Below are 24434 nucleotides of genomic sequence, written 5' to 3'. Positions count from 1 at the left end.
AGCAAGGAGAAGGTTGTGAGCAACGCATACATGAGAGTGATTGAAAGCACTAAGACCCTTCTGTCAGCTCCGGTTGGTTGTTTTTGACTGAGCTGTATGTTTCTGTGCTTAGTACTGGGAGAAGGCAGAGGAGCTCTTATTTTTTCACAGCTTATTTGTTTCATACAATATTGTCAAGACATAGTGACAGCTTTAACAAATGTAAAAAAACTATTTTTTATAAAAGTTAGCTTTAACTAAGTTATGTGTGTATTTCCTCAGGATTCGCTGATTGAAAAGGGGAGAAACAAAAACTACAAAAAGTTAAAAGATCATAAAATATTAACGGTTCCTTCCTTGCCACGATGAATAAAATACAACCAGAACCAAATATTGTCATGTAGAAGAGGACCAGGCAGTGTGACGTAAAGACATTTTGAATGCAGCTGATTCTGGATCTGTAAGGTTGGATTAACCAGCATGAAAGCCTAACCGCAGCATCCCAGTTTCCACTAAGTAATGGCAGAAATTGCTGTATACTCATAATACAAACTGTGTTTGTTAAACTGACTGACTTTGGCTAAAGTTTAGTATATTGGTGGTGAGTGATAAACAGATTGCAATTATTTCGTTGTAAAACCTTTTTAATCACGACTGATTTTAACGTTTAAAAAACGTTTCAAAGCACAGAGTGCTAAATATTTCAGCATTGTTTTTGTTAGGATTTCTTTATATAAGCTTATATAAGCTATTTATAATATAGGTGATGGAGATATTAGTTAGCTGTGTTATTTTGTGTTTAGCTGCAGTAAAAGTTGTTTATCCAGTTTAGCTGCACACACAGATTGTTCCTTTTATAAATCCATTGTTGTTCCCTGTGACTGATTTCTTCAGCTGCTGCAGCTTGCATTCAGAGTCATTATTCTATACAAAGTAGGCACAGGTTCAAATGCATTTTTTGACACAAATGGGCATCCATACAAATATTCAGGCATACTTTAACCCACAGACATGTACAGAAATGTTACAAACACTTTTTGTAACACAGAGAGAGAGAGAGTGAGGGAGAGAGAGAGGGAGAGCAGGCATTCAGCAGCCATGTCTTTCTGTAGGATTCTCCTCTGGGTGCTGCATCCAAGGTGAGTGTGCTGGCTGGCAGCTCCTGAGGAGTTGGTAGGAAGAGATAGCTGAGCGAAGCTATTAAAATGCGGGCAGGAATTTCCCTTATCTCTTCTTTCGAGGCAGCTCGCTCCGCTTTGTGCTATTATGGAGATAAAATGCACAGAGGCTCGGAATGAGGGAGGACGAAGGGGGGTAGAGGAGAGGAGGGACGAGGTTGGGGAGGAAAGGCGTAAGAACGTCAGATTTATGGAGCTCGGGAAGCTTAAGGTTATTAAATCGGAAGATTACTCGGCTGCGAAATTGTTGAAGTTTTTACGAGAAGTTGAGGGATTTAGGTCGGTATTAAACAGCTAGGCATTAGGAGTCCGGCAATAAACATTATTCACAATTTATTTTTACTCCCTTTCTTCTGTTCTGCTCACACCTGTAATTAGCCCAACAGGGTTTCCTTTCCACCAGCCAAACAGACAACATCAAGCTCCTCCTAAAGGTTTATTTTAAGGGACACCTGCACCTCTCTTTATTTAAAGAGAGGTGCAGAGAGGGAAAATAAATAAAACAACTTAAAAAAGAAGCGATGCAGCATGGAAATGGAAAGAATTATGTTACCTGTTATGCAAGGCCAGCTTGCATGCATAGATTTCACCATTAACGGTAATTTGATCACAATTATTTTCTAAGAAAAATGTGAGGAAAAATGTGACGACAAAGGCTACAGAAAGATTTGAGTTTACAGTCAAATTATTGTTTACCAAAACAAGCAACAATAAGCAGTGAGGGGAGCATTACCCGTCGTCACTGTGGGTGTATCATGGGGAAGATGAGCAGCAGCAGCAGCATCAATCAGGGTTGTTTTGTTCTGGTTTAAGTGCTGCAGCCATCCTGTGTACATCCAGCCATGTGTACCGTTTACTGCCGACAGTTACAAATGATAGTCCATTCAGGAACATTAACCCCAGTCCTTGGTTTGCCAAAACAAAGTCCTTTTTATAGAATGGATCATCTTTATTGTTAAATGCATTGAATGGTGAGCTGGAGATTTGCTGTTTTTTTTCTCCAAAAATGGATGCATTGAGTTTTGCATAGTCTGTATTCATCCAGAATGTATTAGTGGATTTCTCTCCCTGACACGGCACACTTTCCTGAGGGAGCCTTTTTTTCTTACTATTCTTTTGTGTAAAAAATTATTTGTCCTCTCTGAGGGTCAGGTACAAGACGCCGATTCATGAACACACAAACATGTCGTAGGATTTGTTGTTTTTTCTGTTGAACTATTTTTTGATGCAATTGTCTTAGGTTGAATCAAATTATTTAAAATATTTTTGGAATACGAGAGTATTTTGTTTTGCTTACATGAGTTGAAGATTCTGCATACTGTCCTTAATTATTTTAGATTCACCAAAATCCAAGAGACTTTTGTACATTTGCATGAATGTTTTCCAACAACGTTTAAGCCTCTAAAATTAATACATTTATGAAGCTCACTTATTATTTAGTATATTACGCATTTATCTGTAACTGAAAAAGTCCTGACCCAAAGCTAAAGAATGGGGAAGAAATTTCAAGGGGAGCTTCAAAATGAAAGAACAGCAGCAAGAGGAAACTAGCCTTAGCCATCATCTATTTTATGTATTTTTAAAAATGTAGATAAGAGTTAGGTTTCAACTCCTTTTTGTATCCATTTTAAGTTTAAGACCACTATCCTTAAAATGTAAAACATTGTAGATACATCAGTCAGTATTGCTATGACAACCCTGATGGAGAAGGAAAAAAGGTTTTCTGTCTTTTGTACAAGCAAGGCTCCTTCACTGTGATGCTGGATTCAGTAAAATGGTCACTTTAACTTTTTGAGACAAAAAAAAGGTCAAGTGATTGATCTCCAAAAAGTTCACCTGCCAAATAAAACAAGAGTGTCTCTAACATTCTCTTGTTTCATAGTTTATTGAAAGAAATTATGCAAGTGTTCACCTGTCTTCAGTGTGAATCTCTCTGAAGAGATCCTTACTCTTTTAAATCCTCCTTCCACTAAATGACCTATAAAGATGAAAACATGGCAGTCCTGCTTGAGGAGATACTGCAAATGTTTACGACTGAGAAGGAAGCCGGGGTAGCTGAAAGCAGGTAAGGCACACAGATTGAGAAAATCCACACAAAAAAGCCCTGGCTTCTTGCTGAGAGGAAAGTGCTAAGAATTGCACCACCCAACAGTTACAATTTTGCTTTACCTTAATTTTCCAATTATGGGGATTTACCTGCACTTTACCACAGGCCCTGGAGACACATAGTTAGACTAATGATGTGTAAAAAAAGATGAAAGACATGTTCATATAAAGGGATTAACAACCATAAATACAGACATCTGTTTGTTTACTACTTCACTTTAACATGTTTTGATATAAAGCTACGACTCATGATGCTTTTAGACACTAAAAACCCTCTGAGGAAAGTGAAGCACCATGGAGCTCGCTGAGGGACTGTGCACGTTTCAGTACTTTTTGTTCTATAGTATTGTCAACACGTGAAAGCAGTGATTAAGAGACAACTCAGAATTGATAAAAGATTTAATTTGTAAGATAATGGGTTAATAAACTATTTCTATCAATTATTTTTGGAAGAGAACTTGAAATGTTTTGATTGCAATAGTTGTAGGGTTTAGATCAGGCCTATAAAATCCAACCTGGCCCATAAATATTGCATCTGAACCTGATCCAACCCGATTAGCTAACATTAATTTGCATCCGACATATAAAGCACATAGTTTGAAGCTGAGAAACATTAAATCACTTTTAAAAGCATTGTGTCATTGGTGCCGTTCTATTGCAGGAACTCTCTGCTGATATTGTGTAAAAACATACAAAAAACTGCTAAAACCACCTTTTCTAGTTGCCTTTTTAACTAAAAACATTTATAATTTTGTATGTAAAGAGCCACGCGTGGCTCTGGAGCCGCAAGTTGCAGACCCCCGTGCTAAATCTACACAGAAAGGCGCAAATATGCAGAAAATGTGTCCCAATAATGGGAACTTAGAACAATATGAATCTTTGAGGGACGGATCATTACATTTTTACCAAATACTGGTTAGACAGAGGTTTAACAGCTTCTTGTCATTCTTGGAAGAACCCACCAGTGTTTGTTGACATTCAGACAGAGAGACAGCCACCTCCTGCTTCACTAGATAATTCTCCTCTGCAGCACAGCAGAGAGAAAATTCATTAACCCCTCTGCCACACATCCACTTCAAGAGATGTGCTTGTGTAATGTGGCTGAAAGCAGCCTTTTAATGCTGTAAACACCAACTTGCTAGACGTCAGGATGTATTACACACTTCGAGTAAATTGTCGAGAACTCGTCTACAAGACTGGGTTTCATGGGCTGTGGATAAATCTTAAAAGTATGTGATAAATATGACATGAATGCAGATGTGTAGTTTTTGCAATAATAAACTCGCCCCGCTCGCACTGTCTGCGAAACACTTATTTGTTACAATTGCACTAATATGACACTTTAGTTTTGCTTTAAGTGCCAAAGGGGGAAATTTAAGGCAATACAAATTAATGTTGTAAACCCGGTAATAGTTCTGTCTTGTCATTTCAATGCATTCAAATTAGCCACAATAGTTTCTTAGCCCCTCGAGGGTAACAGTAACAAGCTGTAAAAACAAATAACCTGTGTTCGCTTTTTGTGAAATTATAATGTGCAGGCAGAGATTTTTTTTTTTTTTTTGCACACCCATCTGTTATAAATAAATCATGGTGGTATGTTTTATTTTGGCATGATGTCACCATTTATTTGAAGAAATATCTGTCTCGTTATCCATTTAATGCTTCACAGTCTTCCATGAGGAACTTGGTGCTGCATTTACAGTAAGAATAAATATGAGATAAGAAAGAAAGTAAAAATTAATGAAGGTATTTAACTGCCAATAACCTCAAGAAACCCCTAAATCTAATTTCATCCTGCTGCTAATGATTATTAAATACAGAAATTAATGAGGAAAAAAACTGCCTGCCATCATTACTGTTGGAAGATGGGAAATAACAGGGTACAAATCGGAAAACCAGAAAAAAAGAGAATTACTGAATAAATGTTTATCATTTGAATATTTGTACATTAATCATGAAATGTAAATAATCACTTTCTTTAAGACTATATCCTGATCAACTTTAATACATTTATTGATTATCTATACTGTTAGGTACCGTTTATGGTCTTGAAGGGTAAAGAATGGTTCAACCCAGGGACTGTGCGAGCAGTTCTGGTGGGAATCCGCCTATTTCTCCAAATTTAATAGTCGAATATAATTCCAACTCAACAATCTTCAAAAGATGAATGAAAATTAAAAACATCTAAAGACACTTTTGTGCAGAGCGGATATGTAGCCGAAGATCTGGCTGGTTATTAGCAATATAGTAAATAGTGAGTGTGAGAGTGAGAACTCTTAAGGTTGTTTACAAGAAAAATTGGTGAGATTTCTGAAAATTAACAAGAAGCCATTTATCTCATTCAGCTTTTCTGTTTGAAATAATTGTTACCTTAGGACTATAAAGCAACTTTTATAGGCTTTAGGCTAAGGAACAATCCAGGGTTGAGGCCCAAGGAGAAGGTTTATACACATTGATGATAAATAGTTAATAGTGGGTCTGCAAGCCAGACCATTAAAGAGATGACAAGTATTGTTTGTGAGCATAATGTTTCTTAAGTATTAAATTGAGCTCAGTCATAACCTTGCTGTTGTTTTTGACAGTACAAAATGTTAATTGGTCAAGATGTTACTGTATTAAAACATTTTAAAATTACTCTCTCTAAACATTCCTCCTGCCTCTTCACCCAGAATAATGAGCTGTAACAGCTACTCACTTAATTTCAAGCCAAAGGAGCAATGGTTGTATCATTATTTTAACTTCCTTTCCACCCACCACATGTATGGCATTAGATTTAAATGCAGTTTTAAAGCAAAGCAGCATGCTATGAGATGTATCATAATACATAGTTAATAGTTACATGTTGTAAGGCAACATGTTTAGGTTTTGTTGTAGACCGACTTGAAACTTGGCATTTCATTGTCCTCAAAATACCATTTTGTCAGTTTCTTTCCAGTAGTGCAGTTGAACATTTGTGTGTAAAACATACACACACACCAGATGTTGGGGAAAAAAAATAAATAAATGTAGGATGTCATCTGCTTCTATCCACTGCTGTAATATTTCAGACAATCACTGTCTGCTGGATGGATGGCGGATGCATGTACAGATCAATGTAACAAGTTCAGAATAAAGTTAGTTGCATCCAAATGTTACATCACTGGTGCAGTGGTTTAAAACACTCCACCACTGGACTCTAGAGTGGTGGAGAAGTGTTCTCTGCAGTGATGCACCATGCCTCAATGTCTGGCAATACAGCTCACAACTCTGGGTTTGGCTTTAGCCAGAAGTCTCAGAATATAAACGCATTTTGGGCAGTTTCATGCAACCAATTTGTGGGAGCATGCAGTTTGAACACAACTGCATACCAAGGCACAACTTTGATATGGAAGAGCTTAATTGGTCAATACAGAACACCTTTGAGATGAATTTGAGTGGATACTGTGACCCAGGCCTTCTGCTCCAAATCCAAATTTCCTTAAAAACTCCCAAACATCCAGGAAAGTCTTTCCAGAAGAGTTGAGGTTGGATTGACATCATGCTAATCCGATGGATTAAGAATGGGATGTCTCTCATCTTCATATGCAAGTGACAGTAGATGAGTAAATTGGCTTTGTAGTCTGCCTGACTCAGCTTAGCAGTTTCTATTAATTGTTTCCAGTTTAACACATTTATAATCAGATTGAGTTGTAGGCAAACAGTAAAACATATCTTAATTCTTTTTCTTTCCTTCAGGCTGTGAGGATTTTGAATAAAGCCCCAAAAGACAAACTCATCCATGAGACCACTGCCCTGTCTATATCCGCTCCTCCAGCTGAAAACAATACTCACAAAGCTGCTTCTTAATGGGATCCTTCTATCTCTCTGCATGCAGGCTGGACCGCATGTTGAAGAAATTATTCATTTCTGTAAGTTAACAGCCAAAATTACTGCATAAATGGTATTCTTATGTCTTAAACATCTCTGGACTTTGCAGGCACTTTCATCCTTTCTGGGGGTGAATTTTGGTCCTTTTAATTTTAATTAATGAGTTTTGGAGGGCCCACAGTCAGGTTTAGCCATCAGCGATGGCGCCCAGTGAAAACTGTGTGCTGCCTGCATGCCATTTATTTCCTCCAGTATCTGCCTCTAGCACACACCCTCTGCAGCCAACAGGCTCCTTCTGTTCCTTTATCACACACAACTCTGCTCACACATAGCAGTGCAAAGGGAGTAAATGAGCACACACACATGGATGCACACTGAGAAGATGAAAGGTACAGGAACTGAGCAGAAAAGGAAGAGGGGAATGAGAGACAGTGAAGATTGCAGCTTAACCTCACGGCTCCACTGTAAAGCACCACTCACTCGCAGAAACCTCGCTGATAGCCATCTGTCTGGCAAAGGAAAGGCACTTTTACCTTTCCAACACATCAGCACGCTCACAAACACTCATACTGCAAGCACAAGGGCAGGTACTCATATCTATCCACTGTGCATTTACAGACGATAAGTAAAAGAAAATATTCTGAGAGTGACTTTGAGCCGTTTTTGTTTATCTAACCGAAATGAAAGCTTGGATAAATTTATCTGCAAAATGAAATCTGAAACTGATCAGAATTCAAACTGCATGTTGCTACTGTACAGTATTTTTCCTCCATTCTTGCGAGCTTGGCTTGTGTAGGCACCTATTGATTAACATCTATTTAGAGTCAGTGTGTGACTTTCAGTGACCAAAAAAAAAAAGCGGTAACTCAAAATCCTGATCAAAATCCGAAACCACTTTTGCCATAAATCTGGAGCTTAGTCAATAGCTCCCTCTGAAGGAGAAAGAAAATGTTTGCTGTGCATCCTTGGTCTCCTCCTCTCTCTAACCTGCCACACTTTAAGTCCCTCTCTTCAAACATAAATTCCTCGAAATCCTCCCACTTTCCCACCTCTGCAGCAGCTCCACAGCCCTCACCCTGGCACTCCTTGGTGTCTTCTCCTTCTCCTCTATCCATCTTTGTCCCCCTGATCAATAATCAATCTGCTAGGGCCAAGGCCAGGGGACCCCACACCATCTGTCACCATTGGGAGGGAAAAAGAGAAGAAAGTCAGAGAGATGGGTTTAAAAGGAAAAAAACAGGGAGGAAGAAGGAGATAGAGTTCAATCTATCTCCATCTATCTCCATCCGTGGTCAGGTCCACTCCGCTGGTATAGATCATAATTTGGAGAGTTGTAATTGCTGGTCAGACAGTGGGAGAGGGAGCCAAAGGGGGGATAAGGGGACGTCAATAAAATTTCTTGGGTATCGCCCTCTCCTCCCTTCTTCCCTACTCTCCTGCCTGACCCAGTTTACTTCTTTCACTCCTCTTCACCTCCTCCTTTCCATCTGCTTTCTTCTCACTTTTCCTGCCATCCTCACTTCCCCCTCATAGTTCAATTTACAAAGATCTACAGACCACAACAACTTCATTTATCACTCTTACCCTCAGATTTTATGTTGGTGTGCCTGGAAGGGGCAGGGGTCTTTTTTCTTGTTTATCCTGATGAAGCTTTAACGTCTGTTTTTCTGTTTGTATTCATATCACTGTTAATGTGTCTACTGATGATGATGATGCATATGCTACAATTTACACTTGATTTAGTCACCATGAAGTTATTTAATAGTTTAACAAGTATTAAAAGTGAAACCTCAGTTTTTCCTTGAGACAACCAATGATGGCCTGTGTGAAAGCTCAACATGTTGAACAAATGGATGTTAATTTATTCTAACAATACTTAAAGATTCAAGTAAACCTAAAAATCTTAAGATCAGTTGCTGGAGAGACAATAAATCAAACTTTTATTCCCACTTAAAATAACTGAAATCACATAAACATCTCACATCAAGCGCCAAAATTTCCCCAAGTGTATTATGAGCCTGGCGGGCCACCCGGCTTTATTTGTGCCCCCACCAGGCTTAGCATTGCTTATTTATTTTTAATGTTTGCATTTTTTTAAGACTTTATAGTTGGTGTTCAGATATTAATCTTCCAATAACACATAATTATCAAGTGATATTTTCAAATTTCCTGTCAATTTAAAACATTTTTTAACTCAGAAGCACAGTGAGTTGCTGGATGAATGACTGCTGAGTGACCTAACCCACGGCCCTTAGGACGTTTCCTGGGGGAAACTTTGAAGTGCACATGACTAAAACAGTGCTAATCTGCGATTTGAAGGATATTTGCCCTATTTAACATCAGATATTTAGATATTTGTCAGAGAACTTCAGAAAAAAATGTGGCAACATGCGAGTCTAGTATATTCCAAGAGATCTCAGGCCTCTTAAGTCAGACATTTCACTCAGGTGGAGAACATTTTTACCAACATGTACAAGCAAGTTCACTCTAAAAGAAGCTGTCAAGATACTAAAAGCATATTGTACTTTTAGATACTAAAAGTGTCTGGAAAACTAACTATAATTTTCCAGGCATTCTGTTGCTTGTTCCAAGCCATGTTACTGTTGATGTGAAACTGCATGTCTGTATGCTCAGAAAGAGACACAAATGTAACTTTCATTGCAAGTGCACAAGAAGGAAACCTCTGTATAGTAAAAAGAAATGAAGCTGCTTGAGTAGAAATCTTCATAGCTCAAAACATGCACTTTCAACTATAACAACATACAATTTAATAGGAATAATTAACAAGTTCTGTGCAGATAGTTCAGTAAATAGCTAAAACATTATCTGTAAACACAGAGCGCTCTTCAATGCCAGCAGATTTCAGATATGACGCAGAGTCAGTGCTGCAGGTGGAAAATATTCACTTTTCACTCATTAGTTCTCTCTGAGCTGCCTCCCCATCTTTCACCTGGTAAAGGGTGAACAATGCTGTTAATCCTCACATCTTCTGCCTTCAAGCGTAGAACTGATGGGAAGTTTTGTGCTAATCTCAGAGTGTGACTCATCAAAACAGTTCCTGTGCGAGTCTCGATAATAAGCTGTCATAGCTAGACATAATTTCATACATCTTAATTATTTTGTTACCGCGCAACTGTCAGAAAAACAGTGTAAATATATAAGGTAAACAATAAATGAAAGTCAACTTTTTGATACGTTGGAAGCTTTAAAAATGGGCAGATTTTGAAATGTCAATTTTGGAGCGTATGTTGCATTTAAAATAATGTGGTCTAGAAAAGTAAACAATCAAAATGATCAAGATTGATTTAGTTTTAATTCTACTGATTTATGCATCTTTGTGTTAATAGGAGTCTGCTTTTGGCTACTCTGTGAAAGTCTTTGGATTCCAGAATGATTGCCAAGGCCTCTATAAGAGTCCATTGAGCATCAATACACCATTTATTTTATTTAACTGAAAGATCCCATTGAGATTAAAAACTTCATTTTTAAATGAGACCGACTCAAGATATTCAGCAGCAAGTATCCACAAAGTTACAAAAAAAATACACAATTAACCACAAGCAAAATGGAAAGAAATTATATTAACATTCGATTAAAATTACAAGCAACCTAAATGAAACACTTGCCTGTTATGGAATTGCCCTCAAGGAGTCTTAGTGTTGATTTAAAATAAAAATCAATAAAAATTAACTATAATTTTCCAGACATTCTGCTGCTTGTTCCAAGCCAAGAGAGCTAATTGGACAGAAGCTTTTTTACCAAATTCAGTGCATGCAAATGGAACAGAAAACAACAAGTGATCTTGTAGACTCAAATTATGTCCAGCATTTTTCATTGGAAGAAAGGAGCATGTATAGAATGACAACAATTCAAGCATTGCCTTTTATATAAAGCAATACAAATGAATGCTCTGAGTGGCCAGAGCTAGATATTATACTCAACAGTATAACTCAGTGATGAGTCAGTAATATTTGATTAGTGCTGAACCTCAAAAGCATAATACACACCATTCAAAGACAATGAGCAGAAAGAATTTATATGCATCTCCATAATCCTCCGTAAAACTGCTGCAACAACAAGCCGCTTCTTTGTATGGAAACTTACTACTTTGATAGTAAAAACCCAATTTTACCTCCGGTGCTTTCGCAGATTTGTCAACATTTGGTATAAAGTTGAGTGAGTCATCATTCAAGACGCCCAGATTTTGTATATGTGATCCGCCTCCATTTTATTACGATCAAGAGGGATCACTGAAGAAATCATTTGTGATTCAATTGGAAAACATCAGCTTTGTTTTGTCTGCATTGAGAACATGCCCTAGCTAAATTAATGAGTGCTAGACAGCAACAAAAGCCTTCTGCAGGGGATCCAGAGCTGTAAATGACTGTATCATCACCATAAATATAGAAGTTGTTATCCGACACCCTAAGTTCAAGATTGTGTATGTAAATGATAAATAGAAGTTGCATTTGAACTATATTGTCAACAAATTTTGACTCAACATAAGTAGCAACACCAACAACTTTCTTAAGCCTATTAAGTATGATAGATATTGTATCCAGCAATGCCAAACATGTTCACCAAATATAGATTTACACAACCAAATTTCAGAAATTTTAACAATATTCATATCTGTTAATTGAACCCAAATCCTTACACATCTTGGATAAACTGTGCACATTAAGATGAACAAGCTTTAGCAGAGGTAAGTATTGAGGATTTAAATTCAGATGGTGTCTGAATTGGGATTAGGTTGCACAATAGTACATAACATCAATAGCAAGACAATCAGTAGTCTGACATTATACACCAAATTTGACTTTTGAATGTTGAAGCTAAGCAGAATTTCTCATAAAATGTGAGGTAATCACACAAAGCATGAAGGTTTTGAAGTTGAGATAACTCTTTGGGTAAGTCAGGTGATAAGGTCATGTCCTGTGCCAACTGAATTGGAAGTTGTACATGATATGCATGAGCAATCATACAAGTGGACCTGTTCACAATGTCTCAGACTGAACACAATATTAAATGTACTCACCTTAGAATAACTAATTGTCTCAAAGTCTTCCACAATCAATAAGCAAAATATAGTCAAATAAAAATGCTACTATCCACAAAGCAAAATGCAGAAATATATCAGCAAGCTGTACAAACCAAAAATGGTAGAAAAGGCTTCAGACAGTACAAGCTTTAGCTTGGACAACTTCAGTTAGCAGCACTGACCTTGGTGTAGAGTAGAAGGCTTCAGCAAGCCTTCTAATCGGTGATCCCGATGACTTCAACACGGAGCTGCACGGTGCAGTGGGGTTTAACTCCGTGCTGAGATTGACCCACGCTGGTACAAGTCCTTGGATATTCAGCTTCTGCAAGAGGATTCATAAGATGGAGTAGGCCAGGGGTGTCCGAAGTCTGTCGTCAAGGGCTGTTATCCTTCATGTTTTAGATGTCTTCCTGGTTCAACACACCTGCATCAAATGAGGGCTCGTAGTAATGGTGCGTTCCGGTTACCTGGGAAGTGAGAACTTGGAGCTGGGTTTGACGTCAGACCCGAGGTAACAGTGTTCTAATTAAGAAGTCTGAATTTCAACATGGCCGCCCATAAACTTTATTTGTAATAGCTCTTACAAACATAATTTAAGCATTACTTTCCATAAGCAAACACCATTTTTATGTATTTTTTTCTGTTTAGGCCCTTATGTGACATTGAATTAAAATGCATTTTTGCATCTGTGTCTTGTAAATACATGTTTCCATCACATCTTGTTACCTCTGATGCTGGGAGCGGCCATATTGAACCCGGAAAGCCCGCCTTACTTGTCATAACTGGGGGAAGTGGATTGCTCCCACTATCCCAATGGGAAATCGGACTTCGGAAGACGTTCCAATTAATTTCTCCGACTGGGAAGTTGGAATTTCCCAGTTCCTACTACAACTGGAACGCAGCATAATTACCAGGGTTTTTAACCCGAGGGACAACGAAAACATGCGGCATACCGACCCCTGAGAACTGATTTTGGACAGTCCAGGAGGAGGCCAAAGCCAGAGCACACAGTTTTATAGCAAGATAAAATAGGCCACTGTTCAAAGACTTACAGAATATTTCTAAAAAAAAAAAAAAAAAAACTTGGAGACTGTATGTTTGAAATTATGAGTATTAACCAATCAGAAGCGTGATAAGCCATGACATGATCACCTACGCCTTTGCCAAACTTCTGACTTTGAAGAAATAAAGAAATTCTGTAGAATGTGCTCCCTAATCATTTTAACAATTAGCAAATACAAATAATTTTTGCAACCTGAACTAACCTAAAACAAAAAGGCTTAAAATAACTTAATACCAGATATAGAAAAAAAAGAATGTTTTTTTATTGTTATTTTAATTTAATGTTTCTATTATTTGTATATAGAATATATTTATAGTTGTTGATTTTTTGTTTTACTGTTTTTGTAAAGAAATAGGAAGGTTTATGCCTCCAAATCCTGATGGCCATAATCACATTAAGAGTTTTTTTTAATAAATTTTCCTTCTTGCATTGATTCACCTCCTTCCTTCTTTCTTTCCTTCGTTCCTACACTTTCTACTTGCCTGCTCTTGATGACAGTCATCAAATGTAGATTAAATACTCTTGTATTTTCACATGAAAGCGCGCGCACACACACACACCCACCGACACACCAGAGAATACGAGCACACACATAAAGGCAGCAGACTCAGACACACATATATGCTGAATTACACATGCAGAACTTTTCCTTGTATGCACACATGCACACTGCCTTGGCCCCCTTGGGAAACCTTACACAATTACGGCTAGAATGGGATTCATTCTCAGCCTTCAACAACTCATTAACTGCACATTGCAAATTGTACGTTTCAGCAGAAAGCACCGATGAGGAACAGCGAGGAATGGGGGCTCAGGGAGAGGCTAGCAACATTTCAATGTGTGTTCAGAATTTATTAGCATATCACATATGGTGCTCTATATGTATATTATGGGGGTGCAGACAGGGGTGGTATTAGTGAGTGTATGGATTTTATTACTCTTAGTAACTGTAAGATCAGCAGCTCACAGACTTTGAAATGTTAGCTTTTTCAGACTTTTTAAAACGCTCATGATAGAATAAGCTACTTAACCACAAATACAAGAACTCTGATAAAAACAGACAATCATCTGTTACACAAAGAAGTCCAAGTTCACATGTGCTTCTTTTGTATACATAGTCTCTTGAAAAGTATTCACACTCCTTCAACATTTCCACATTTTTTTCATGTTACAAAGATAAGCTTTAGTCAGACTGGATGGAAAGCAACTTTCAACATCATAGTCAATAATTACCTCCATTCTGAATTAGATTTAGGTCTGTATTCGACTGGGTCCAGCTACAAATTAATATGTATTTATCTAGACAGTATAGCTCAGACTATGTGAGTCTTGTGGGAAAGCAAGTATCAAGTTGTTGTTTTTTTTTTGTTTGTTTTATACACTAAAAGGTTTTCTTCCAAGATTGTCCCTATATGCTGGTAGCCTGATGCTGCTTCCACCGTGTTTCACTGTGGGAAAGGTTTGACTGAGGTGACATGCAGTGTTAGTTTTCCACCAAATGTAGGGTTTTGCATGTAACCCAGAAAGCTCCATTTGTTTCACACCAGACTTGATCATCTTCTTCTACATGCTTGCGCTGTTCCTGATATAAACTTTAAATGGAACTTTTAATGGATTTTTTTTCCAACAATAACTATCTCCTTCGTTAAGAGTAACACTGTAGAGTGTATGACTGATACTTGTTGTGACAACAGACTCTCCCACCATAATCTAAAAATTTTTTTATTAATTTTTTTAAAATGACATAAAATTATTTATACGTTTCATTCCTCTTCGCAGTTATAGTCTACTTTGTGTTGCCCATTTGAAAATGTAATGGAGCAAAATTCAGAAGATTCAATGCTTTTGCAAGGCCTTGCAGTTCTGTGTTTAGAAAGAGAAATGTATCACCTTGGAGTATCCTTCACAGCTATACACCTTTTTCTCACCGCAGCCCATTCACTGCCCACTCATCAATAAGTGTGAGAATGCAAAGAGTAAAAACTAATATGCACCTCTAACAATGTAACCATCTTTGTGGAATTGAAAAAAAACCAATGTGTCAAGTGATCTGTCGGTGCTTTTCTTTCTACTCACACTCACAAGCACTTCAGCTTTTTGCTCATTCTGTGTATGTGTGAGAACTTGCATTTGCTTATTTTCACATCTCACAATATTCATTCATTTATTTTCCATGATAGTTTTTTTTATCAGGGCTGTTTGGGACATTTTCCTGTTCCAGTAGTCACGCGGCAGTTGGCACTACTAGGAGGAAAATGACCTGAACGCCTAATGTGGATAATTATCTGGGTAATAAATCCAAGTTAATGCAGTGCCCTCAGGGAGAACTAAAACACACCCCACCTCCTCAAGAATTTTATTCAGCCATGCTGTACATACACATTAAAAAAATATGGTGTGCATATACAGCATGCAAACATAGATCATGCTCACAGATGAATACTGTCATATTTCAGCACACCTTATGTGTCCCAGCAGTATTAACTATTATTCTGCACGTGAGGAGATTTAGTGTGTTCCTGCTGTGTCAGGAAAGTCATGCACACCCTCTGGCCTGCAAACTGAGATTTGCACAGCACACAACACATGCATCGTCTCCTTCCATCGTCTCCAGCTTCACCTTTATTCAAGCAGGAGTCTCTTAAAGAGGCTGTAATCAAAGAAAAACATTTTAACTATCCAATGAATGTACATAGAAATGTACATACATTATTCTCATAAAAGAATAATCTTAATTTGCATTTTTCATTAAAATGCAGTTTATTGTTGTGTGGTTTCTGGGTAAAAGAGACAAAGCTTAGAGCATTTTATGATTCCTTCAATCCTTGATTAAAAGACCATGTGACTCTATCAGCAGTTTATTGTCTTTTTAAACAGTTGTGTAATCTCTTTTAACCCCTTTACTGTCACCCTCAGAACACTTACACGTAAGTCAACGAGCCTATGAGGACACGGATGTCCCCATGATAGTTAAGTGGTATAAGAAACAGAGGAAGGAACTAAATTGGCAGCAAGAACAAACTGTGACTGCATGTTCTGTCAGATTCCCAAAATGACCTGCCTGTATGAAGTTGTCTTTAGCTGAGGATGTCTAGCTGCAGATGGTGTCATGAATGAAGGTGAGGACCAAAAATTAGTCAACCATGACTATAACTAAACTATTCAGCCATAAAGTTTCAAATAATCTCCAAAATGATTCAAAATCTGGAAGTTGCATTTGCAATGACTGACCACAATATTTTATAACAGATAAATAACTATGTTTTATTATGATTTTGGAATTATAAGAAACAGTCTGTAAATAACTACATTTGTAGTGGTAGTAAGAATGGATAGACGGACGGACGGGTCTTTAGATTTTTAATTTTCTGTCGTCTTTCATTAACAGAAATGTTACAAAAATATTTGTTTCTTTTGTGTTTCAGTCAATACTAAACTTGTGATTTAAATATGCTTGAGCTCCTTTGAAAGCCAGAATGTGCATTCTGAAAAACACTTTGACAGTTTTCATGAATGTTTGGCATTATTTTTCAGGAAGTAAAAGGAATAAGAACTGGTAGACTACAGCTAATCTATCTGCTGTTTTATTATTGTGCTGAACAGTTGGTATTTGTGAAGCTGCAGGCAAGGATTTTAGTTATTTTCATCACTGGCAGCTCGTTTATGAAACACTGTTGGTGATTCAGGCAAGCTATAAAACCTTTTAGTGCATACTGTAGCAAAACAAAACTTTAATTCTTGCTTTATCTGCTTTGCTACAAGTTTACTGAGCTGTAAGATTGGAGGCACTAAATTCATTCCACACTGTGCACAATTGTTGTTGTCTTGGTGCGGGTTTGTTTTGCTGTTATCTATTTGTTATTGTTGCAGTAAGCCGAACAGTGTTTCTGAAAATGAAAATGGATTTTATGTATAGAGTAATAACATAAATGGATTCCCCCATGTCTTTCTGCACCACTCTGTAAGCCTGTGGCTATTTATCTGCTTTTGTCTAATTATTCATTAGTAAACACAGAAAAAGGAGCAGTGAATATATGATTGCACAAACCAGAAATGCTCTGCAAGCTGGTGCTCCTGGCTCTTCCTTTCCATATTTCTGAACCAACTGGCACACTTGGAGATAGATTTGCACTCATTGAGATCTGCACATCAACATCTCTATTGGAGGTGTAACATTGCAACGGAATTGTTAACAAATACATGCTTACGTCTTACAATGCTTCGAAGTTATTGTCTGCTACTGCAAATGCACACATGATAAGCAAGCTTTTCTCTAATCTGCAATTCAATATGTTGCAAAAAGGAAAGTTTTAACCCAGTGCACATGGATGACCAGCAGAGGGTGCTATAAGACTTTACCATTCCTAAAAAGACCAGATTCACAGTAAGTGTAGGTGAAAGCTGGTGTGACATAATCAGTGGCCGTTTTATTTATAGAAATTGTGGACACATGACAGAATAAAACATAATGTAAATGACAGTCCTGTTAATTTTGTCATGTTAATGACAAATTTGTAAGTAGACAGCGCAGTAATGCATTTCTGGGAGGTGGAAAGAAAATAATATGTGGCTTTGAATTTTTGTTGCAAACAGAAATCTGAAAAAAGTGTGGTATGCATGTATATTCAGTCACATTTTATAATTTCGCATTTACAGCTGCATGTCTTTTCTAATGTTTCCCGTCCAAAGACTAAAAGTGTTGCACTGTTTTGTTTCATAAACTACTTCAGCCTCAAGCAGATTGAATGGAGAATGTCTGTGAGTAGCAATTTCCATGTCCTGCTCCTACTGATTCTCATTAGGATTTCAGTCTGGACTTTGAAAGTGCTATTCTTACACATTTCCATATAGTTACATAACCTCCTGTATGAGAGCTTAATCTATGGGCTAAAAACATGTAGGGTTGTCCTTGTGCAAATAAAGCTGTGAACTTTTGAGTTTGTTTTCAAAAATTTGGCAGAAAGACTGGTACATGTCAAATTATATTTTCAGGAACTTGTGTGTAGTGCAGACTTATCTAGTTTAGAGAAGACCAGCCTAAGATAGAGATAATCAAATTCAGTTCTGATTCTTCATCAAAACCACTCAGCATTCTACTGAAACACCAAAGGAAAGGCAGAAAATAAAAAAGTATCTATAACCTCCTGCTAAAGTACAGTGGGAGATGTTCAGTCCTCAGAGATGGGGCATCGACCATCTCCTTAGTTCCTATAAACTTCACTGTCCCTGCTGAAACAAAATACCCCCATGATGCTGCCACCACCAGCAGCCTCTTGCTGTATAGTCAAAATTGATGCACAGTGTTAGCATTTCTCTACTCACATGATTTTGCATTTAAGTCAGATTGTTAGGTTTTGGTGTCATCTAACCGAAACACATTCTGTCACCTGCAAGGCTTGTGGCAAATGTTTGTTTGTTTTTTTCAGCAAAGTTTATTCTTGCCTCCCTTCCTCAAAACTCAGATTTCTGGAATAGCTGACTAACAGCTGGGATGTAAATTAAAATTTTCTAACCATAGGTGTGGATTTCTTACAAGAACTTTGATTAATGCTCTCCTTGATTGGCTTCTCAATTTAGGTAAATGTCCATGCATGTCCTTGTTCAAATCATAATTTGTGCAATTCTGTACTTGCTCTAAACTTCTGACTGCTGTGTTCCTGTGTTCCTTGGTCTTTATTATGCTGTTTCTTCTCCGATGTTCTCTATTAAGTCTCTGATGCCTTCACAGAACAGCTATATTTTACTGAAATTTAACTGCACACATATGGAGTTTAAATAATACAAATGCACATAACTCTTCCAGAAAAAGAAAACATGACTCTTTAAAAAAAAGATGTATAATTTTCCTTGCACTTCACAACTGTGGACAAATCTGCAATGGTCAGTCACATAACATCCAAATGAATGTATTAAATTGTGTGGTTATGTAGGGACAAAACGTAAAAACGATTAATGAATACTTCTGCAAGGTCCTGCACATGTTTGGACATGCTGATGCCGGTCTTTCACATCGTCCTAGTGATGCTGAGGATGCCATTCCTTTTATGAGACTCCCATCTAGTGGTAATGTCTGTCACACACAGGGACTCTGAGTGAACATGTTGACATTCAGCACGTGAATTGTTCAATAATAAAGGTTCAATAATTAGAATTAAATTATGTTGGTCACATTTCTTTTCTTTTTTTCCCATTTTGATCATAAATTTCAGCACAGCAAGACAAGAAGCATAATTTTAATAGCAGAATATAAACTCAACATGTTCCCTTTGACTTTTCCATCTGAATCCAATATTGTGTTACACAAACGCGTCTGTTCAGATGATCATCAACAAAAAATAGGTGAGAACATGTTTCATTGGACATTTTTTTAATCAGCAAAGAATCGGAGTGGAGACGCGTTTTCTAATCGAGCTGCCTTGAATATGAATGACCGGCAGAGGGCGCAATGCACTTTGACATGGTTGTCAGGATACCTGAGCGGATGAAGAGCTGACAGGTAGCATAATCCAGCGTTTTATCGACGGCATCATGCGGCGAAATCACACAAAGTGAAGCCTGACTTCCTTTTAGTTAAAGAAAGAAAACAACTGTCTGCCAAATGAGAAAAACAAATATATATCTATTTTTTTCAGCGAATGTTTAATTTTTATGTTTAGTGATTACTGTTCAATTAACCGTAGAAACTAACATTCTCATCATCCTTGAATTTATTAAATTTGTCAAATAAACATTTTTTGTTTTGTTTTTGTGTTTATTTTCTTCTAATCTTATTTTGTGTTATTAGAATTTGAGATGGATTAGAATAAAACTAATCCGTTTCAGAAAAAAACGGTGGCTTTCATTCAACAACAATGACAACATTATTATTATTATTATTATTATTAGTAGTAGTAGTAGTAGTAGTAGTAGTGGTAGTAGTAGTTGGAGTAGTAGTAACAACAACAACAACAATAATAATAATAATAATAATAATAATAATAATAATAATAATAATAGCTGCTGGAACAACTGTGCCAATTCAGGTTTTGAGACCATTTAGTGCAAAAATACGGAAAAAAATGTATTCCGCCATTTTTAGTCCTGAAAATTGATTAAATCGTTTGTCGAAGATTCCGGATAGTTTTTAAACAAGCTGAGGGTAAAATTAGTCAAATTTACTAGTGTGGTATTTCTTTGAACAAGATTAACTTCGAAATGTTCTGTTCTAAAACTATGTTTTAAGTTTAAGCTAAGCGCTTTACCTGCGGTGTCCAGTCTAATTTAGTTATGTTAAAAAAAAAAAAAAAAAAAAAAAAAGTAGACCCTGAAGATTTTCGCATATTAGTTTGGTCTCATTTTTATCTTGATAAATTATTCTAGTTTCCTCTTTTAGAACACTTAATCTAAATTTACCTAAGTTTGAAGCTACAACAATTGTTTGGTTTTGTTTTTGCCGTTTTTGTATGCAAAAAAGTTTTCCAATTTGGACAGCGCTGAAACATTAATAATAGTCAAGTTACACACATTTTTAAAATAACATTTATTTTCAACATATTTATGTGACATCACATCTTTTAACATTTGAAAAGGGGGTGTGACTAACTTATAAATGAGAAGTCAAACAGCATTTCATGCTGCCAAAGGCAATAGTTTATAGTACAGACAGAAAGTGAGATTGTTGAATTATAGGGGGAAAAAAGAGAGAAAAAACAAGGTCTGTACACACTATTCATTTTTGCATCATTTATTGTCCGATTTTTAGTTGTACCAGGCAGCGTTGAAATAAGACAGGCTATAAAAATTCAAACCCAGGGATAAATATTTATCTCATTATAATATTACATAAAACCTGAAGTTAAAGGTCTGAGTTCCCCCCCCAAGCTCGATTTAGCATGGAACTCGTTGTGATTTTATGAGGCTGGTAAGCGGGGGAAATCGTCCAGATATTTTGTTTTCTAACATTTGACATAAGCTTCAAAGTTACACATAATTCAGTTTAGTTTCTCCGCCTTAGAACAATTGTCTACAAGTCTGATAACTCTAATATACACAGAGTGCAGCCAAAACACATCACAGATTTATTATAATACAATGAAATGTGTTTTTCATGTCCACCAGTCACTGTTTGTCCGGCGTGTTGTTGACTAAAGGCCCGTACAGGCCGCTGGCATAGCCTTGCTCCTTGTGCAACATTGTCCTGTCTCTTATCAGGTCGCTAAAAGCATAGTCCATAGGGGGCCTGAAGCCCAAGGTGGGCATAAGCCCTGTGGTGGAGTAGGGCGTCATGAAAGCCAGTCCCCGGCTGTGCGCAGAGTAGGCCAGCCGCAGCGGGTTCAGTCCCAGGTGGGTTCCCAGCGGGTAGGTGCCGGGGTCTGCTCCGAAGTGCGGGGCGTTCGGCTGGAGCGGAGAAAACGCGGAGCGGTTACTCAGCGTCATGGCTCCGGGGAGCATAGGCCTCGTCGTGGTGGCTGCGGTTGCCGATCCAGCAGGAAGCTGTTGCGCGCTTTGGAGCATCCTCTCGGCCGTCCACGTCTCCTCCGGCCCGGCCTTGTTGGGGGCCTGTGCGCCGCTGTTGTTGAGGATCTGCTCGATGGCCTGCACCACGTCTTTTCCGCAGCCCTGCAGGACGAGCTCCAGGACGCTGCGCTTGTGGCTGGGGAACACCCGGGTCAGGATGTCGATGGCGTTCATGTGTCGGGAGGCCGCGGAGGACGGAGAGGGCTCCTGCTCTTCTTTGTCGGTCTCGGAACCAGAGTCCGATCCGAGGGAGCTGACCGACCCGGGAGTTTCCTCTCCGTCCTTCAAAGGCTTTGACACCGGCGAGTTGATGAAGGACTCACTGTCTCCATTTTCTGACCCTGAGCCTCCTCCGTGCCGCCCGTCCGGGGAAGACATGCCTGGGGCAGAGTCGCTCTCGGTGGACGCTGGTTTCCCCACGGACTTCTGAGTGGTGGTTGACCCGGACAGCTGGGTCTTTGGAAACAGTTCATACTTCTGGATACTGGACTCTGCAGACACGAAGATCAGCGATTAGATCAATGAAGACCAGGACGGATTCTCTTCAGCTCGCATAACCTTTAGTAAAAGGTTTTGAAGATGTTTGTAATAGGTGCGAAATGAAAAGAGGATTTGAAATAACACATCAGAGTAAATTAGTGAAGAAGTTTAACCTCAGGAGAGCTTGTCATTTTGCTAATTTGCCATTTCGTGCTTTTGCTATTTTGATCGTTTTGTATTGAGTGGAACTTCAATGGTCGTCTGTTTCGTATCGATAATGTCCATTTTGGTTCTCGACCCGAGGACGATCTGTCTGATTTGATGATTTTAACAACTTCTCTATAATCTGCTCAGGCTAGTGTAATGAGGTGTGCCTTAAATTAAATCTCAAATATTATATCTAACATCCGGAGGTCGCTCATAGTCAGTGTGGTTTCAGGAGACACAAAGTCGCATCTCGTAAGAGTCAACTGGCCCAAGTGAGCATCAGAATCCAAAATAAATGGAAATAGGGAACAGGCCACAGCAAACTGTTCTGAAAGTTAATAAAAAATATAAATAAAAGCTAACTATTTTTCCAGGGTAAGAATTTGTATGTTTATAGGTACGAAAGTGAAAAAGGAACAGCGAAAATGTGACGTAATATTTTTAGGACAGTACCAGCAACATGAAAAACTATGCGATATTCAATGTAAAATAAGCATCTTTTTAAAGTGTCAGTAAAAATACAGCAAACAGTAAATTATACAAGGAATCAGTGACGTCCTGTCGACAGGTGAATCCACCTGCTCCAACTAAAAACATTTCCCTCCACTCACCTGAATTGCTCTCGCTGTTGACAGAGCCGAACACCTCATAGTTGGGACGCGGCGGGATGATGCCGTTAGCCGCGGCCAGGGCCAGGCCCTCGGCGGTGCCGTAAAGCAGCTGCAGCTCCCGGGCTTCATTCTCCTCCTGCGCCTGCTGCCGCCGCAGTGCCACCTGCGCAGCCATCACCCGCTGCCGCTCGGCAATCAGCGTGCACTTTGCGCACATGCAGTCTTTCCAGCGGCAGTAACGCTTGTGGCCCTTCAGGGCGGAGACCACGCCGTGGTTCCTGCAGCGGGCGCACTTCGGCGTCCGCGGGTACTTGTCCGCGGCGCGCAGTAGCAGCGGAGGGCCACGCAGCAGGTTGCCGGCCATGGACACAGGGATGGAGGCAGCCGCGGCCGCCGCTGCCGCTCCCGGGTGAACCTGGGAGGCGGAGGACACCGTGGGAAGCTCCGGTCTCAGATCCATGCCGTCTTCAATGCCGTCAATGATGCAATAGAAACTAAGTGAGAGAGCGACGCTGGAGGAACGATCTGTTTTAGTTAAACTGACCCTGAGCTTATCACATCTGCAGCAACATCTCTGCTCAACAAGTAAAAACAGCGATTTCTGCTGACAGAATAAAAAAATATATCTCTGGTAGAAGCTATCCAGAAAACAAATGTAGAGAAACAGGCGAGTTTTAGTTCCGAGCCGAGAGGAGAAGAGATCAATCCTCTTCGATCAGAAGTTAAAAAGTGTCCAGAAGCCGCAGCCTGAGACACTAACTTCCTCCAGAGATCGTCAGTGGATACAGATCCCTCTCTCCCCTCTCTCTATTGTTGCGCCTACGTTTTCATTAGACAAATTTGACAACAATGTGGCGTCTGTCATTGGCCAAAGGGAGAGGGAGCGATCTGATTGGTTTGTCTCTCTCTTTATTTTTTTCAACTGTGTCCACCTGAGTTCTTTTTCCAAATATGAAGTGTTAAGAATCTGAAGGGAGTTCCCGGAAAGCTCAAATCGATGCAGTGTATGCCTCCAAAAATGAATTTTATAGATTTTAAACAGCACAATTGTTATCAATTCAACTGATGCAGCCTTATGGCATCTCAAGAGTCCAAAACAAGACAATTTAAACCATCTAATAAAGGGAATTTAACATCCCTTTAAATTACTCTTTTTTTTGTCTATTATCTTGAAAATGCTTTATTTTATTTCGGTTATTTTGTCTAAAAAATGAGAGATTAAATTAAAAAAAATACAAGAAGAATTCAAATTAAACCTGAAGCGCGTCTTTAATCCACCTTTGAGGTAAGTATTAATTATTTTGTTGGTTTAATAAAAGGTAAGATTTACTATCTGAAGGGGAGAAACAACTAATTTACTCCCAGTTATTGACTGCATGTCCGGAGAAGAGGTTGCATGGTTGTCCAAGGGTTCGCTCATCTAACGC

The 24434-nt window shown here is 38.5% G+C and overlaps 1 protein-coding gene across 1 annotated transcript; it reads right to left on the bottom strand.

Moving 5' to 3' along the window:
• Positions 1–20713: 20713 nt before the first annotated feature.
• On the bottom strand, positions 20714–24197 carry dmrta2 (DMRT-like family A2). Its single transcript, XM_032571063.1, has 2 exons — positions 23008–24197; positions 20714–22200 (listed from the first exon to the last, which is right to left on the bottom strand). Exons 1-2 carry the CDS (start codon positions 23465–23467, stop codon positions 21311–21313), a joined length of 1350 nt encoding a protein of 449 aa, XP_032426954.1. The 5' UTR covers positions 23468–24197; the 3' UTR covers positions 20714–21310.
• Between the last annotated feature and the right edge of the window lie 237 nt (positions 24198–24434).

This window comes from Xiphophorus hellerii, chromosome 9, assembly GCF_003331165.1.
Source record: "Xiphophorus hellerii strain 12219 chromosome 9, Xiphophorus_hellerii-4.1, whole genome shotgun sequence".
NCBI lineage: Eukaryota > Metazoa > Chordata > Actinopteri > Cyprinodontiformes > Poeciliidae > Xiphophorus > Xiphophorus hellerii.
The sequence above is the reverse complement of the archived record's forward strand: the minus strand, read 5'-3'. Positions and strand labels throughout refer to the sequence as shown.

Bases quoted from the DNA above. Each gene is read 5' to 3' on its own strand.
- dmrta2 (XM_032571063.1), bottom strand. From the start codon at position 23,467: ATGGATCTGAGACCGGAGCTTCCCACGGTGTCCTCCGCCTCCCAGGTT. The intron at 22,201-23,007 runs GTGAGTGGAGGG...TCGTGTCTGCAG, and splicing joins CAACAGCGAGAGCAATTCAG to AGTCCAGTATCCAGAAGTAT.